The sequence below is a fragment of the Ranitomeya variabilis genome, chromosome 2 (genome assembly GCF_051348905.1).
Source record: "Ranitomeya variabilis isolate aRanVar5 chromosome 2, aRanVar5.hap1, whole genome shotgun sequence".
Lineage (NCBI taxonomy): Eukaryota > Metazoa > Chordata > Amphibia > Anura > Dendrobatidae > Ranitomeya > Ranitomeya variabilis.
Window position 1 is genome coordinate 1,062,975,816 of NC_135233.1, and position 17,154 is coordinate 1,062,992,969.

At 43.8% G+C, this 17,154-nt stretch overlaps 1 protein-coding gene across 1 annotated transcript in view; it reads right to left on the reverse strand.

Annotated features, from left to right (window-relative positions):
• FKBP1B (FKBP prolyl isomerase 1B) overlaps positions 1 to 1,619 on the reverse strand; it is a 60,951-nt gene extending 59,332 nt beyond the window's left edge. Inside the window, exon 1 of the mRNA XM_077291527.1 lies at positions 1,504 to 1,619. Within this exon, the coding sequence (XP_077147642.1) occupies positions 1,504 to 1,540 (37 nt within the window). The 5' untranslated portion in view covers positions 1,541 to 1,619. The remainder of the gene's footprint in view (positions 1 to 1,503) is intronic.
• Positions 1,620 to 17,154: the final 15,535 nt, after the last annotated feature.

Here is a 17,154-nt window from a genome sequence, read left to right on the forward strand (position 1 = left end):
TGAGCGGATGAATGTAATATGTGCAGGATACAGAATGGGGAACGGGGATATTGGGGAGAAGGGAACATGTCACAACATTAATCAATGAATGAATCAAGATGTAGCAGAGCTGCGGGGAGGCTTTCAGTGAGTCCCACAGTATATTCCCTGTGCTTTTACATAGGACTGCAGGTAAACCTACTGACATCTTGCAGGAATGAAATCTATCAAATATCAAATGACCTTCACTATATCTCAAATGTAGCAGAGCTAAGTTTGTCATTTAGTACTTGGGAGGGAAATATTGTTGTAAACCGTGAGTTATGGTAATTTAGTGGGATAAGACATATGATAAACTCAACTCTGCTACATCTAAGTGTATTTTACAAAAAGGAGAAAATATCCGGAAGTGATAATAATAATTAATAATATCAGTAATGTATGAATTTGGAATTTAAATTGTAAGACCAAATGGGGAAAGAGAGTGATGCCGTCTCTGTACAACGCTATAGAATATAGAGAATTATCTATTATCTTTTTATCTATTGCTTATGATACGTTACATTGTTACTGTTTGATATCATGGGTGTCTTCCATCTGATTTACTGTAACAGATATATTAGTAATTAGATGATGGATTGAAGGTTAGATAGAAAAATAGAAGATAGATAGATGATAGATACATAGATAATAGATACATAGATAAATAGATAGATAGATAATAGATAGATAGATAGATAGATAGATAGATAGATAGATAATAGAGAGATGATAGATAGATAATAGATAGATAGATAATAGTTAGATAGGTAATAGATAATAGATAGATGACAGATAGATAATAGATAGATAGATAATAGATAGATAATTAGATAATAGATATAGATAGATAGATAATAAATAGATAGATAGATAATAGATAGATGGATAATAGATAATTGATAGATCATAGATAGAAAGATAATATATAGATAATAAATAGATAATAGATATATGATAGATAACAGATAGATAGATAATAGATAGATAGATAGATAATGGATAGATAGATGGATAGATAATATATAGATAATAGATAGATAAATAGATAGATAATAAATAGATAGATAATAGATAGATAAATAAATAGACAGATAATAGATAGATAATAGATAATAGATGATAGATAAATAGATAGATGCTAGATAGATGACAGACAGACAGCGGAGTAGTGATGTGGTGGCGGAGGATGTCTCCGGGGTCCTCAGTGCTACGCATTAATAATATAATATTATCCGCTATTTATCGGGCTCTGACTTTCCCCCCCTTTTCCGATCTGTACAGGTGGTATACAGATATAGCAGAGGCCATGATGTGTTATCTGTGGTTCACATGACGCTCAGCCGCACAAAAGAATCAGCTCCATGACAAGTTCAGCTCTGCTACACCGGTGCTAGGAATAATAACCCAAGGTCTAAAGAAAAGAATGAGCCTGAAGCGATGGGGCATAAAGCATGGCTAGCTGGGGCACACAATGAGGCATACCGTCTCCTGGAGTGATGGTCTCTATCTCCACTCCCATGGCTGTGCTGTGGCTGTGGACTGGGCTTCCTGTGTGTGTGGCTCTCAGCCTGTGTGCTGGGCTAGCCCCTCTCTGTGCTGGGGGCTGTCTGCTGTGCAGCCAATAGTGCAGCTGTGTGTGCAGGAAGGACTGGCAGGGGCTGGATCTGCAGGCAGCAGGGAATGCTCAATGGGGGGAATGGGCTCCTGCTAACCCTTTGCAGGCTGGTGCATGCAGCCATATTGGTCAGGCTCGTTTTCATGTTCTGTGCTGACCGGCTATACGTTTTTCATGAAAAACACGAATAAAGTCAAAATATGCGAGTTGCACGCATTTCGCGTCATCAATTATCTATTTTTTTACATAGTTTTTATGCAGCCCGCTTTCTGTGCTTTCAATCATTTATCTTTCCCTCTTTCCGTTTTTTTGCGATTTTGTTTTTTTTCCGCCATCTTTTTGTTTTCTTTTTTATCCATTAACATAGATGTATGAGGACTTGTTTTTTCCAGGACGAGTTGTGATTCTGTATGATGGCGATCATTTTACCGCATAAGTGGAAAAAAATGATGAATAAAATACTATTACGTCATTGTCTTTTGGGTTTTGCTTTATGACTGCAGTAATAATTATTTTACAGCACAATTCTCCAGGTCGGTACAATTTCGGCAACACCAAAATTATAGCATTTTTTTTTTTAATTATAGAGTAAAAAATTCTGATGTTTGTAACAAAACAAAAAAATTGTTGCCATTTTCGGATGGAGGGGGGAGAGCTCGTTATTTGTGCGTCGAGCTGCAGTTTTTATTAGGACTAACACGGGGGTACATACAATGTTGTGATCCATATGTATTGCATTAAAAAAAGACAATAATTATAATTTGATTTGAAAAAGGAAGGAGGTGTTGAAACTTTCATAGATTTGTTTTATATACTATATATCTATAATATAACGCTGGGAGCATCACTCTGTCCGAAGCCTTTATAGACTGCACAAGCGCAAGCGCCGACGCAGTCTGGACCCCACAGAGTGACGCTCCCAGGAGATCGCGGTATGCGTAAGCACTGAACGCACACCGCGATCTCCAACGGAGAAGCAGGGACGAGCCAGGAGGGTGAGTATGCAATATTTACCTGTCCTCCGTTCCATCGATGCGCGCTACTCCGTCCTCCACATCCTCTGCCTGTGATGTTCAGTTCAGAGGGCACGATGATGCGCTTAATGCGCGCCGCCCTCTGACTGAACAGTCACAGCCAGAGGATGGAGCAGCGCGCATCGATGGAATGGAGGACAGGTAAATATAGCAAGTGCCGGGGGCCTGAGCTAGCGGCGACTCCGGCACCTGACCCCCACAGCGCGCCGGTGTCCCCGCCTGCTCAGGCCCCCAGCATGCGGCGCCCAGCACAGCCACGCACAGCCGCCCGCACTCACCACAGCCACGCACAGCCGCCTACACTCAGCACAGCCACGCACAGCCGCCCGCACTCATCACAGCCACGCACAGCCGCCCACACTCAGCACAGCCACGCACAGCCGCCCGCACTCACCACAGCCACGCACAGCCGCCCGCACTCACCACAGCCACGCACAGCCGCCGGCACTCAGCACAGCCACGCACAGCCGCCCGCATTCAGCACCGCCACGCACAGCCGACCGCACTCACCACAGCCACCCGCACTCAGCACAGCCACGAACAGCCGCCCGCACTCAGCACCGCCACGCACAGCCGCCCGCACTCAGCACCGCCACGCAAAGCCGCCCGCACTCACCACAGCCGCCTGCACTCACCACAGCCACCCGCACTCACCACAGCCGCCCGCACTCACCACAGCCGCCCGCACTCACCACCGCCACGCACAGCCACCCGCAGTCAGCACCGCCACGCACAGCCGCCCGCAGTCAGCACCGCCACGCACAGCCGGCCGCACTCAGCACCGCCACGCACAGCCGCCCGCACTCAGCACCGCCACGCACAGCCGCCCGCACTCAGCACAGCCACGCACAGCCGCCCGCACTCAGCACAGCCACGCACAGCCACCCGCACTCAGCACAGCCACACACAGCCGCCCGCACTCAGCACAGCCGCCCGCACTCAGCACAGCCGCACTCGGGCAGTAGAGCCGGAGAGAGAAAGATGGGAGCAACATATGGCAGAATGGAAACAGGAACAGGCAGAATGGGTGCAGCACATTACAACAGAATGGGGGCACAGGATGGGAGCAGCACATGACAGAATGATTGCGCACGATGGGAGCAGCACATGACAGAATGGGGGCGCACACATGACAGGATGGGGGTGCAGGATGGGAGCACATGACAGGATGGGAGCAGCACATGACAGAATGGGGGCACAGGATGGGAGCAGCACATGACAGAATGGGGGCACACACATGACAGGATGGGGGTGTAGGATGGAGCAGCATATGACAGGATGGGGGCGCAGGATGGGAGCACATGACAGGATGGGGACGCAGGATGGAGCAGCACATGACAGGATGGGGGCGCAGGATGGAGCACCACATGACAGGATGGGAGAGCAAGATGGGAGCAGCACATACCAGGATGGAGACAATATACCAATATAAATGCTCGCCACCCGGGCGTAGAACGGGTTCAATAGCTAGTATATATATATCTATATAGTGGTACATACGTATGACTCCCTTCATCAGACAACAAAATAAATACAGACCCCGACTAGACCCCATAAATACATACTGACCCCAGACCAAACCCCCTAAATATATACTGACCAAAGAACAGACACCCTAAATAAAGGCGATTCAAGACTAGACCTCCTAAATAAAGACTGACGAAAGACAATGCCCCATTAATAAATACTGATCAAAGACCAGACCACCTAAATATTGACCCAAGGCAATACCCCATTACTAAAGACTGACCCAAGACCATACCTCATTAATAAATACCAAAGAACAGACCCCCTAAATAAAGGCTGACCCAAGACCAGACCTGCTACATAAAGACTGACCCAAGACCATACCTCATTAATAAATGCTAAAGACCAGCCCCCCTAAATAAAGACTGACCGAACACCATACCCCATCAATAAATACCCAGCAAAGACCAGGCCCCCTAAATAAAGACTTATCTAAGACCATACCCCATTAATAAATACTGATCAAAGACCAGACCCTCTAAATATTGACCCAAGACAATACCCCATTAAGACCAAAGAACAGACCCCCTAAATAAAGGCTGACCCAAGACCATACCTCATTAATAAATACCAAAGACCAGACCCTCTAAATAAAGACTGACCAAAGACCATACCCCATTAATAAATACTGACCAAAGATGCCTTAAGTTACATAGTTACATAGTTACATAGTTAGTAAGGCCGAAAAAAGACATTTGTCCATCCAGTTCAGCCTATATTCCATCATAATAAATCCCCAGATCTACGTCCTTCTACAGAACCTAATAATTGTATGATACAATATTGTTCTGCTCCAGGAAGACATCCAGGCCTCTCTTGAACCCCTCGACTGAGTTCGCCATCACCACCTCCTCAGGCAAGTAATTCCAGATTCTCACTGCCCTAACAGTAAAGAATCCTCTTCTATGTTGGTGGAAAAACCTTCTTTCCTCCAGACGCAAAGTAAACGCAAGTAAACACTGATTCCAGACCAGACCCCTTAAATAAACACAAACTCTCTAAATTAATACAGATTCCTTATCAGACTCCCCCGTAATACCAACCATGAACTTGACTCCCCCTTAATATAGACTCCAGAGCAGACCATCTAAATAAATATTGACCCCACACCAGACTCCCGCTTAATAAAATACATCGAGGCGAGTGGATTTCTCTTTGGGGTTAGTATTTATTAGGAGGGTCTGCAATTGTCTTGAATGAGTGGTTTTGGTGATGTGCATGAAAATAGAGGGTCTGATCTACATTAAGGGGGAATCTGGTCTGGGGTCTCTATAAGGGACTCTGGAGGGACTGTATTAAATAAGTGGTCTGTTGTGGGGTCAATATTTAGTTAGGGGGTCTGATGTGAGGTCTTGGATTTGTGTTTGGTATGTGGCTTCCACTCTGATAGTCTGGTCTTTTGTTTTCAGCACAGAAGTGCAGCCCACCAGCGAGATTCACAAGACGCTAAGCCGAAGACTCAGCGAGAAGCAATACAGAAAGCAGTTAGGTGCAGCGGGCTTTGTGGCGATCATCTCACTTTCTGAATGTGGTAGACTACGGTGTGATATTGTCTATCAACACCTTTACTGTTAATCTATGGGGAACGCTCAGAATCACAAGTGTGTAATCCAACAACGTGCGACCGCGGGCGGATAAACCAGCTCAATCTGATCACCGTGTGATAATCCTGATCTGTTGCACACAAAAGAAAAGCACAGTTTAAAAAAAAAACACAGCACCTGAGAACAGGGTTTTGTGAAACCAGAAAACCACTTTAAGGCTATGTTCACACGTTGCAATCTTGTTTTTTTTTTCGGCAGGCAAAACCTGATCTCTGGACAGTAAGACACGTGCACAGCACTATTCATGCTGGATCCTGGCTCTCTGGGTCCTACATCACGGAGACTAGCCACATACCTCCTATCCAGGACTTGTCCAGCTGCACCCGATCACACCTCTCCATATATTTGTATTCCTGTGTTGTTCCTATGCTCCACCCGAAACCAGAAATATTGAATGGCTAGAAACCATCATGCCACCTGGGCATTGTTCCCCTTCTTCTTCCGTATCCACCTCAGCGGGGCATGGTTAGACCCTAACCCACGTAGCCCATGATGCCGAAGAACTCTCTGACCTGATTTTTTCATAGGGGTTGTGACCAACTCTGCATCGCCACTACGTTATTTATCTGGGGTTTGGTCTTGTCCCTGCCTACAACATAACCCAACTACTTGGCTTCCTCTACATTTCTTAGGGTTGATGGTAAAGCCCGCCTTCCCTAAGGCATTACGTATTGTCTGGACTTTGTTCAGATGACTTTCCCAATCCTGGCTGAATCTGACAATGGCATCTAGGTAGGCATTTTTTGTGGGGTGCTAAGATCCGGTCTATGGCTATCTGGAAGGTGTCCGGAGCTCCCTGAAACCCAATTGGCATCCTGACGTACTAGTAACATTCGTCTGGTGTCGATAAGGCATCTTCTCCTTGGCCTCCATTTGATAGGGGAATTTGGTAATAACCTTTTGTGAGGTCAAAGGTGGTAATGTACGGAGATGGACCTAGCATTTCAATAAGTTCATCCACTTGGGCATTGGGTAGGTGTCAAATTTAGAGACCTCATTCAGTTTCTGAAAACAATAATACTAGAACAGATATCATAGTTATACAGACAACCAGAGGAATAGGCCCTATACTATAGGTTAATAGGCCTAATGTATTATGGACACTCCATAAATACTATGCAATACATCAAAAAGGAGAAACGGTCCTTTTAAGAAAGTTTTTTTAACAAAGTTTTATTCAAGAGACACATATAAAGACAGGCCAGTGGGGGAAATAAGTATTTGATCCCTTGCTGATTTTGTAATTTTGCCCACTGACAAAGACATGAACAGTCTATAAGTTTAGGGGTAGGTTAATTTTAACATTGAGAGATAGAATATCAAAAATAAAATCCAGAAAATCACAATGTATAAATTATATAAATGTATTTGCATTTTGCAGTGAGAAATAAGTATTTGATCCCTCTGACAAACAAGACTTAATACTTGGTGGCACAACCCTTGTTGGCAAGCACAGCAGTCAGATTTTTTTGTAGTTGATGATGAGGTTTGCGCACATGTCAGGAAGAATTTTGGTTCACTCCTTTCTGCACATCTCTAAATCATTAAGATTTTGAGGCTGTCACTTGGCAACTCGGAGCTTCAACTCCCTCCATAAGTTTTTTTATGAGATTAAGGTCTGGAGACTGGCTAGGCCTCTCCATAACCTTAATGTGTTTCTTTTTGAGCCACTCCTTTGTTGCCTTGGCTGTATGTTTTGGGTCATTGTCTTACTGGAAGACCCAGCTACGACCTATTTTTAATGTCCTGGAGGAGGGAAGTAGGTTGTCACTCAGGATTTTACGGTGCATGGCTCCATCCATTCTTCCATTGATGCAGTGAAGTAGTCCTGAGCCCTTAGCAGATAAACACTCCCAAAACATAATATTTTCACCTCCATGCTTGACAGTGGGGACGGTGTTCTTTGGGTCATAGGCAGCATTTATTTTCCTCCAATTGTCTTTCTTGACAATTGAATACATTTTGACTGAATTCTACTCTTTCCAGTAACACCATGTATTATATTGGGATGATGTGAAATGCAAAAGCACTAGCACTTTATGATTGGCATTTTGCACTAATACAGTAGTTATTATTTCCATGGTTCACTCCCCATATCCACCATGCTTGTTGTATGGATGAGCTAATCTCCCTGTTCTAACTGTACCCTTCATATCACCTTGTCCTCATATTTAGAATGAACATATACCTGCCTTTATATGTGTCTATAGAATAAAAATTTTCTTAAATGGACCGTTACTCTATTTATTGGTGTTTTGCCTCATTCAGCTTATGGTAGTCATTACAGAACTGCAATTCCCTATCTGGCTTTGGCATCAACATTATGGGACTGGATCATCCACTCTTGAATATTTCAATAACTCCCATATTCAATATCCACTTCATATTAGGATTCAGGAAGCACTCGAGAGTGGACCCTCTGGGTCGTTGCTCTAGAGCCCTCGAGGGCGAACGGACCAGATGGAACCACCCCCTATACAGGGAGCATTAGGAGCATGCCCAAGGGGGATGGAGACACAACTGCTAGAGCCAAAGGGGCGACTAAAAGGAGGAGAAGAAAAGAGACAGAGGACCAAAGGAAATGAAAGGAAATTGATAGAAGCAGGGAAAACTGGGAGACAAGACTTGATGCCTGACTGGTACAGTTGAGGCACAGGTGCAGCACAGCAGAGACACAGGACAGATATGGCGGAGACACAGGGCGAGTGCGGCTGTGGCACAAGGCTGGCACAGTAGTGACACGAGGCAGGCACACCAGAGACTCTGGGCAGGCACGGCAGAGACACAGGGCAGGAACGGCAGAGACACAAGGCAGGCATGGCAGAGATTCTGGGCTGGCACGGCAGAGACACCGGACTGGAATGGCAGAGACACAAGGCAGGCACAGCAGAGTCTCTGGGCTGGCAGGGCAGAGATACAGGACTGGAACGGCAGAGACACAAGGCAGGCACGGCAGAGACTCTGGGCAGGCACGGGAGAGACACAGGACTGGAATGGCAGGGACACAAGGCAGGCACGGCAAAGACTCTGGGCAGGCATGGGAGAGACACAGGACTGGAACGGCATGGTCACAGGGCTAGAACGGAAGAGACAAAGAGGGGCCTGAGGATAAAGAGGACGCTGGCAATAAATGCAACAAAATACCCTAAGAAGCACAGGCGTCTTACCAAGGAAGACACCGGGAAGAAATACCCGATGGGCGCCGCCATATTGGGGAGGAGCCATCAGGTCGCAACCTCCCAGGGAACCCAGCAGCGGAGGAGGCGCGACTGCGCATTCACGAGGATATGACACGTCGAGACCTGGAGAAGACAGAGGAGGAGCTGCGAGGGACAGAGTCGGGAGTGCGCCGAGGGATGGGAGAAGGCAGGTAAGTATCCGAGGTTGTGACACTTCACCTCTTTTGATTTCACCTTTTGGTGGGCTTCTGGAATCTTAAAGGGCTTCAAGTTGACACAAAAATGAGGCTCTGTGAGAAACTCATGCTCTATCACCTGTGTGAGGCCTGGCAACTCCAAGAACAGGTCTCTGTTTCGATGCAACAACTCCCAATATTGCTGCTTCTGGGTTCAGGACAAGTTTCTGCCACCATGTCTTTCACATTAGCTTAGGACTTAGCCACCAGACAAAGAGCTTCCATGAGTACCCTGTTCTACCAAGATTTGATCAGGTTGACATAGTAAACCTGTTGGGCTTCCTTTTCCCTGATTTGAGAACTTTGTAGTTGACCTCACCAACCTTTTCCACCACTTCAAAAGGGGCCCTGTCACTTGGCCAGGAATTTTCTCTCCACTGTGGACACCAACATAAGTACCCGATCCCCAGGGTTGAACTATCTCACTCTAGCCAACCTATTATATATCCTGGACTGTGTCTCTTTTGCTTTGAGAAGATGCTCCTTCACAATGGACATCACATTGGCAATCCTCTCTTGCATCTGGGCTACATGCTCTGCCACGCATTTGTAGCTTCCCAGGACTCTTTTGCCACATGGTGGAGTTCATGAGAGTGTCAGACATTCAGGAGTTCAAATGGGGAGAAGCCTGTGGAAGCTAGAGGAACTTCCCTGATGGAGAACAGCAGATTGGGTAGAAGACAGTTCAAGTCATAGTCCTTTTCTATCATCAAGTCTTGTTAAATCTTTCCAATAAACCATCTGTTTGCGAGTGGTACACCGAGGTCCAGAGCTGCAAAATTTTCAGGGCCTTCCATAACTCCTTCATGACTCTCAACCTAAAAAGTGTCACCTGATCCATTAATACAGTTGTGCTCAAAAGTTTACATACCCCGGCAGAATTTTTGCTTTCTTGGCCTTTTTTCAGAGAATATGAATGATAACACCAAAACTTTTCTCCACTCATGGTTAGTGGCTGGGTGAAGCCATTTATTGTCAAACTACTATGTTTCTCTTTTCAAATCATAATGACAACCCAAAACATCCAAATGACCTTGATCAAAAGTTCACATACCCCATTTTTTAATACCGTGTATTGCCCCCTCTAACATCAATGACAGATTGAAGTCTTTTGTGGTAGTTGTGGTAGTTCTTTATTTTCTCAGATGGTAAAGCTGCCCACTCTTCTTGGCAAAAAGCCTCCAGGTCCTGTAAATTCCTGGGCTGTCTAGCATGAACTGCGTGCTTGAGATCTCCCCAGAGTGGATCAATGATATTGCGGTCAGGAGACTGAGATGGCCACTCCAGAACCTTCACTTTGTTCTGCTGTAGCCAATGATAGGTTGACTTGGCATTGTGTTTTGGATCGTTGTCATGTTGGAACATCCAAGTATGTCCCATGCGCAGCTACCCGGCTGATGAGTGCAAATTCGCCTCCAGTATTTGCTGATAACGTGCTGCATTCATCTTTCCTTCAACTTTAACCAAGTTTCCTGTGTTTTTTTAGCTTACACATCCCCAAAACATCAGTGATCCACCTCCGTGCTTTACAGTAGGAATGGTGTTCCTTTCATCATAGGCCTTGTTGACCTCTCTCCAAATGTAATGTTTATGTTTGTGGCCAAAAAGTTCAATTTTGGTCTCATCACTCCAAATTACCTTGTTCCAGAAGTTTTGAAGCTTGTCTCTGTGCTGTTAGGTGAAATAATGTGTGGCATTTGCGCAGTAATGGCTTTCTTCTGGCGACTCGACCATGCAGCCCATTTTTCCTCAAGTGCTTCTTTATTGTGCATCTTGAAACAGCCACAATGCTAGTTTTCAGAGAGTCCTGTATTTCAGTTAATGTCTTTTGTGGGTTTTTCTTTGCATCCCGAACAATTTTCCTGGCTGTTGCGGACAACATTTTTGTTGGTCTATCTGACCGTGGTTTTGTTTTTACAGAGCCCCTGATTTCCCATTTGTTAATTACAGTTTGAACGCTGCTGACTGGCATTATCAATTCTTTGGATATCTCTTTGTATTTCTTTCCTGCTTTATACAGTTCAACTACCTTTTCCCATAGATCCATTGACAATTATTTTGCTTTCCCCATGACTCACAATCCAGAAATATCAGCGGCTGGATGAAAGATGCAAGAGTCTGTCTGGATCCCAGAAACTCACTCAGCTTTTATGCACACACACTGATTACATATTACAAGCAAACAGGTCATAGGTGAGGATGTTACCTTTAGTAGCCATTAAAACCCATTTGTGTCAACTTCTGTGCATGTTATTAGGCTAAAATCACCAGGGTATGTGAACTTTTGATCAGGGTCATTTGGATGTTTTGGGTTGTCATTATGATTTAAAAAGAGAAAACACAGTAGTGTTACAATAAATGGCTTCACCCAACCACTACCCATGAATGGAGAAAAAGTTTTGGTGTTATCATTCATATTCTCTGACAAAAGACCAAGAAATCAAAAATTCTGCCGGGGTATGTAAACTTTTGAGCACAAATGTGTATGTTTCGGCAGGCCAGTTTGGTTCAGTTCTCAAGCGATACACTTAGCGAAGGAGTTTATTAATGGCACAGTGTAATATAAGCAAGAACGACCAATATATATTGAAATCACTTAGTGGCATTTACCAGATGACCCACCAGATTCATGGGTAACCTTTCAAATGGGACCTCTATGATACATAATGCTACTAGGGAACTGCAGATGAGGAACCATAGAGTGCCATATAACTATGATCTCATATAGTGCTCAAATAATTAACATCCTCACAGAGTGGTGTGAGTGGTGGACTGTGCTGCTGGGTTCCTACCCCTGAAAACACAAATTGCGTCAATAATGCGTTATGTGAATAATGTGGTTGATATGGTAATGTGAAGTGTAATATGCATAGTACGTGGCAGCAGTATAGGACATGTTGATAGTTCACAGTATAATGATAGGACATAAGATAAGAATAGTCTTAGAACATACTGTTATAGGATAGTAACCTTAGTTAGCTCAAGGAACAGTGGCTTGTGAAGGTATTAACCCAACCTTGGCATTTTTCATGTTTTGCTACCTTACAACCTGGAATTTCACTTTTTTTTATGAGGGTTTGCATCAGTTCAAGTAAAGAACATGCCTACAACTGTGAACATTTGATTTTCTTTTTATTGTGAAGCAGACAAAAAATAGGACAAAATAACTGAAAACTTCAATGTGCATAATTATTCACTCCCTAAGTAAGTACATTTATGAGCCTCATTTTGCAGCAATTACAGCTGCAAGTTGCTTTGGATCAGTCTCTAAGAGCTTTCCACATCTTGCCACTGGGATGTTTGCCCATTCTTCAAGGCAAAACTGGATGGGCTCACATTTTTTGGCCAAATTTTGTGCTAAGCATCTCATGTGTTTTTTCGTAAATTTTAAAAGCCATTATGCTATTCACACTTCATGTACTTCACATTGATTTTCCTTAGTGCAATTTAGTGCAACCTTGTTCTTTATTTGCTATGTGAGTTTTTTTGGTATGCACTAGTTCAGACTTGGTCTTTGTTCAGTCAGATTTCTATTACTTACTAATAGATTTGAAAGTGCTCCAGAAATCATTAGAGATGGGAATATTTTTTTTAAAACCCAACCCTGACTTGTACTTCTTGACAACTTTGTCCCTGATTTGTTTGGAAATCTCCTTGGTCTTCGTGGTGTTTGGTTAGTCGTGCCTCTTGTTAATGATGTTTGGTTAGTGGCGCCTCTTGTTAATGGTGTTTGGTTAGTGGTGCCTCTTGTTAATGGTGTTTGGTTAGTGGCGCCTCTTGTTAATGGTGTTTGGTTAGTGGTGCCTCTTGTTAATGGTGTTTGGTTAGTGGTGGCTCTTGTTAATGGTGTTTGGTTAGTGGTGTCTCTTGTTAATGGTGTTGTTTGGAGATCTCCTTGGTCTTTGTGGTGTTTGGTTAGTGGAGCCTCTTGTGAATGGTGTTTGGCTAGTGGTGCCTCTTGTTAATGGTGTTGTTTGGAGATCTCCTTGGTCTTCGTGGTGTTTGGTTATTGGAGCCTCTTGTGAATGGTGTTTGGTTAGTGGTGCCTCTTGTTAATGGTGTTGTTTGGAGATCTCCTTGGTCTTTGTGGTGTTTGGTTAGTGGTGCCTCTTGTTAATGGTGTTTGGTTAGTGGCGCCTCTTGTTAATGGTGTTTGGTTAGTGGTGCCTCTTGTTAATGGTGTTGTTTGGAGATCTCCTTGGTCTTCGTGGTGTTTGGTTAGTGGAGCCTCTTGTTAATGGTGTTTGGTTAGTGGCACCTCTTGTTAATGGTGTTTGGTTAGTGGTGCCTTTTGTTAATGGTGTTTGGTTAGTGGTGCCTCTTGTTAATGGTGTTGTTTGGAGATCTCCTTGGTCTTCGTGGTGTTTGGTTAGTGGAGCCTCTTGTTAATGGTGTTTGGTTAGTGGCGCCTCTTGTTAATGGTGTTTGGTTAGTGGTGCCTCTTGTTAATGGTGTTTGGTTAGTGGTGCCTCTTGTTAATGGTGTTGTTTGGAGATCTTCTTGGTCTTTGTGGTGGTTGGTTAGTGTGATGCCTCTTGTTAATGGTGTTGTTTGGAGATCTCCTTGGTCTTCGTGGTGTTTGGTTAGTGGAGCCTCTTGTTAATGGTGTTTGGTTAGTGGCACCTCTTGTTAATGGTGTTTGGTTAGTGGTGCCTCTTGTTAATGGTGTTGTTTGGAGATCTCCTTGGTCTTCGTGGTGTTTGGTTAGTAGAGCCTCTTGTTAATGGTGTTTGGTTAGTGGTGCCTTTTGTTAATGGTGTTTGGTTAGTGGTGCCTCTTGTTAATGGTGTTGTTTGGAGATCTCCTTGGTCTTCGTGGTGTTTGGTTAGTGGAGCCTCTTGTTAATGGTGTTTGGTTAGTGGCGCCTCTTGTTAATGGTGTTTGGTTAGTGGTGCCTCTTGTTAATGGTGTTTGGTTAGTGGTGCCTCTTGTTAATGGTGTTGTTTGGAGATCTTCTTGGTCTTTGTGGTGGTTGGTTAGTGTGATGCCTCTTGTTAATGGTGTTTGGTTAGTGGTGCCTTTTGTTAATGGTGTTGTTTGGCTAGTGGCGCCTCTTGTTAATGGTGTTGTTTCGTTAGTGGCGCCTCTTGTTAATGGTGTTTGGTTAGTGGTACCTTTTGTTAATGATGTTGCAGCCTCTGTGGCCTTTTTAGTAAAGGTAAAGTGTATATACTGACAGACCATGTGACACTTAGATTGCACACAGGGGATGTCCTGTCATTAAGCAGCTGACTTATGAAGATAATTGCTTGCATCAGAAATTTTTAGGGACTTCATAGCAAAAGGGGGGAATACATATGCACGTTCCAGTTTTTAGTTATTTGATCCCATAAATGTAATTTATGCCTATATTTTGCTCACTTCACTTAACCAAAGACTATTTAGTGCTGATGCATCATCATATTGGATTACTAAAATATTTAAACACAGGTTGTAATGTTATAAAATAGACAAAGGCAACTGGTAAATACTTTCACAAGCCACTGTACAGGTATAAGACACAGTTAATGTTTGGGACTAGCCCACAGTGGGAGGATGTTAGTAAGGTTAGACAAGGGACTCACTTCCTGATGGGTGTCAGATAGGCGAGTACAGTAACAATGTCAAATTAAAGTGCCGTGGGCTACTAAAGCCAGCATGTACCTATCGTTCAAGGCAATGGGAAGCCATATTAGAATCCCATGTGGACATTCGGTCAACATCAGGAGCTCAAGGCCCAGTATAGTAACTTAAGGGCACATCATGTCCTCTGGCACACAGGGGAAGATGGAACCATGTGAAGGGAAGGTAGCAGATCCTGAGTGTACTGTGAGACTGGACAGGAAATCCCTGGGGCTGACAGAGCCAGTGGGCTTAGAGATAGTTCAAGATGAACAGATGGTAGGGATGAAGATGTGTAGTGCTCTATCCTACATGATACATCTCATGAACTTGAACTGTCCAGTAAACTTCTGGTTATTCAAATGAGCTTGGTGTTCCCTGAGTTGTGTGCGGTGGCTCCTGCAGATGAAGGCCTAGAAACAGCGGAGGCCTGTGGCCTACAAGTGAGTGTGATGCTCCTCATACCTGACAGCACTCTGGGACTGGGACACCTAACAGGACAGCAGCTCAGTCATGACTGCCGCTTTACAAGTGCTCAAATAACTAATATTCCCATAGAGTGCTCAAATAAATAATATCCTCATAAAGTGCCCAAATAACTGAGCTAAGCAGTGGAAGAATTCTAACATGCAAATTACAGTCCTGAACTGAGGAGACCACAGTGAGCGTCATGTCTTGTCATGACTGTTTACTATGCTTTTATTAAATAAGAGCAAAGACAGGCAACACAATACATAAGACGCCTGGAGAACTCTGCACAAGATTAAAAGGCTTGACTAACTCACCAAAAGGATCGGGAGGCAGACGACCCCTGTTCTGCAAACGTAGAACCTGGAATTATCAGACATGTATGAAATATTCTCTGTATTTGCCATAAATTTCTTTTGCAAGGTAAACCGTTTTATATTCAAGTGGTATTCTCATCTCATATTGTTAGTATATGCCATCATTTTAAGATTGGTGATTGTGGAACTTCCGAGACCCCCATCAATCCTGAGAATGATGGGGGTACAGTGCTGACTCAGGAGACCCCTACATACACAGCTATGAAGTGTTGCTATCCCGGGGGAAAAAGAAATAGTAGTTGTTGGGTGTCCCGGAGGTCAGACGGTCACTGATCATAAAGGTCACTTCATATTGAATACTCAATGTCTGGTTGGTGCGGGTAAAGCCTTCCAGAGCAAAACTACTGTTTTTTTTTGTTATATAAATGAATTATGCATGTCTGAATCAGTTTTTTTTTTGTTTAATCTGTTAATGTGTTAAGTGTGCCGCAGATTCGCAATTATTTTCTTGTAACATCGTGTGATTGATGTGTGATCAACTAAGCGTAAACCAATGTGTGAGAGTAGTTACTGGCACATCATAAAATTAGCACGTAAAAGAGGACTTGTCACTATGTAGACTACATTCACAAAATAAAGGGCAGAAAGAACGTTACTCGAATTCAGCAGGCCAGACATACAGATCAGCAGCTCACCACTGGTGGAGCTGCCTTAGAAGAAGTGGTTGTCCTTGGTGGAAATCAGTTCTAGGAATATTTTTTTTCGTTGGCTATTAAAACTGTCACTCAGATAGCGTTCCAAAATAAATAGTGGCAGAAAATCCCTACTTTTTGCTAAAATCTCTGGATAATAAGGTGAATTCAAAGAGTGCCCTGTTGGGATCCCCTGTGATCTGTGGGAAAATGTGGCAGTCAGTGTTCATTTTGCAGGACAGGTTCTCCAGAGTGAGAGACGCTCCTTGTATCTGCTCCACACTCCTGCCAAGAGATAACAATCCTAATTTAACGATGGATTGCGCTAATTTTTTCATAAATTAAAATAAGAACGTTTGTAATGTATCTTATGGAGATGAGAGTTGGTGCTCATAAGTTCTATGGAGATCTGCTTCTAGCTCCTCCTCCCTTTTCCATAGAATTTTAAAAGCACCAACTGTCTATTCCTATCTCGGTAATGTGACATCTGTCTTCACTGAGTACAAATTTTACTCCTGTGTTGAGAAGAAAAGATCAATCCAAGAGGAGAAAGAAGCAGATTTCTGTGATAAGAAATATTACAAAGATGCTTATTTTCATGCATACTATTAATTTATTAGATAAAAATTAACACTTACTCCTGGAAGGAGAAACGTTACCCCATTGACCCCAGGCCAGAGCCTCTCACCTAGCCAAATCAGTTCTCATGCTTCGCACTGACGAGGGCCAACAGCCCGAAACACCGTGTCTGCGAATTGAGATACTGATTTGGCTTTTATCCTAAGTCATATTGCACGACTCGTTAAAGGGTTGATTGTGACTTGTAGGATCGCTACTTCCAACAGGTGGCGCTATAGAGT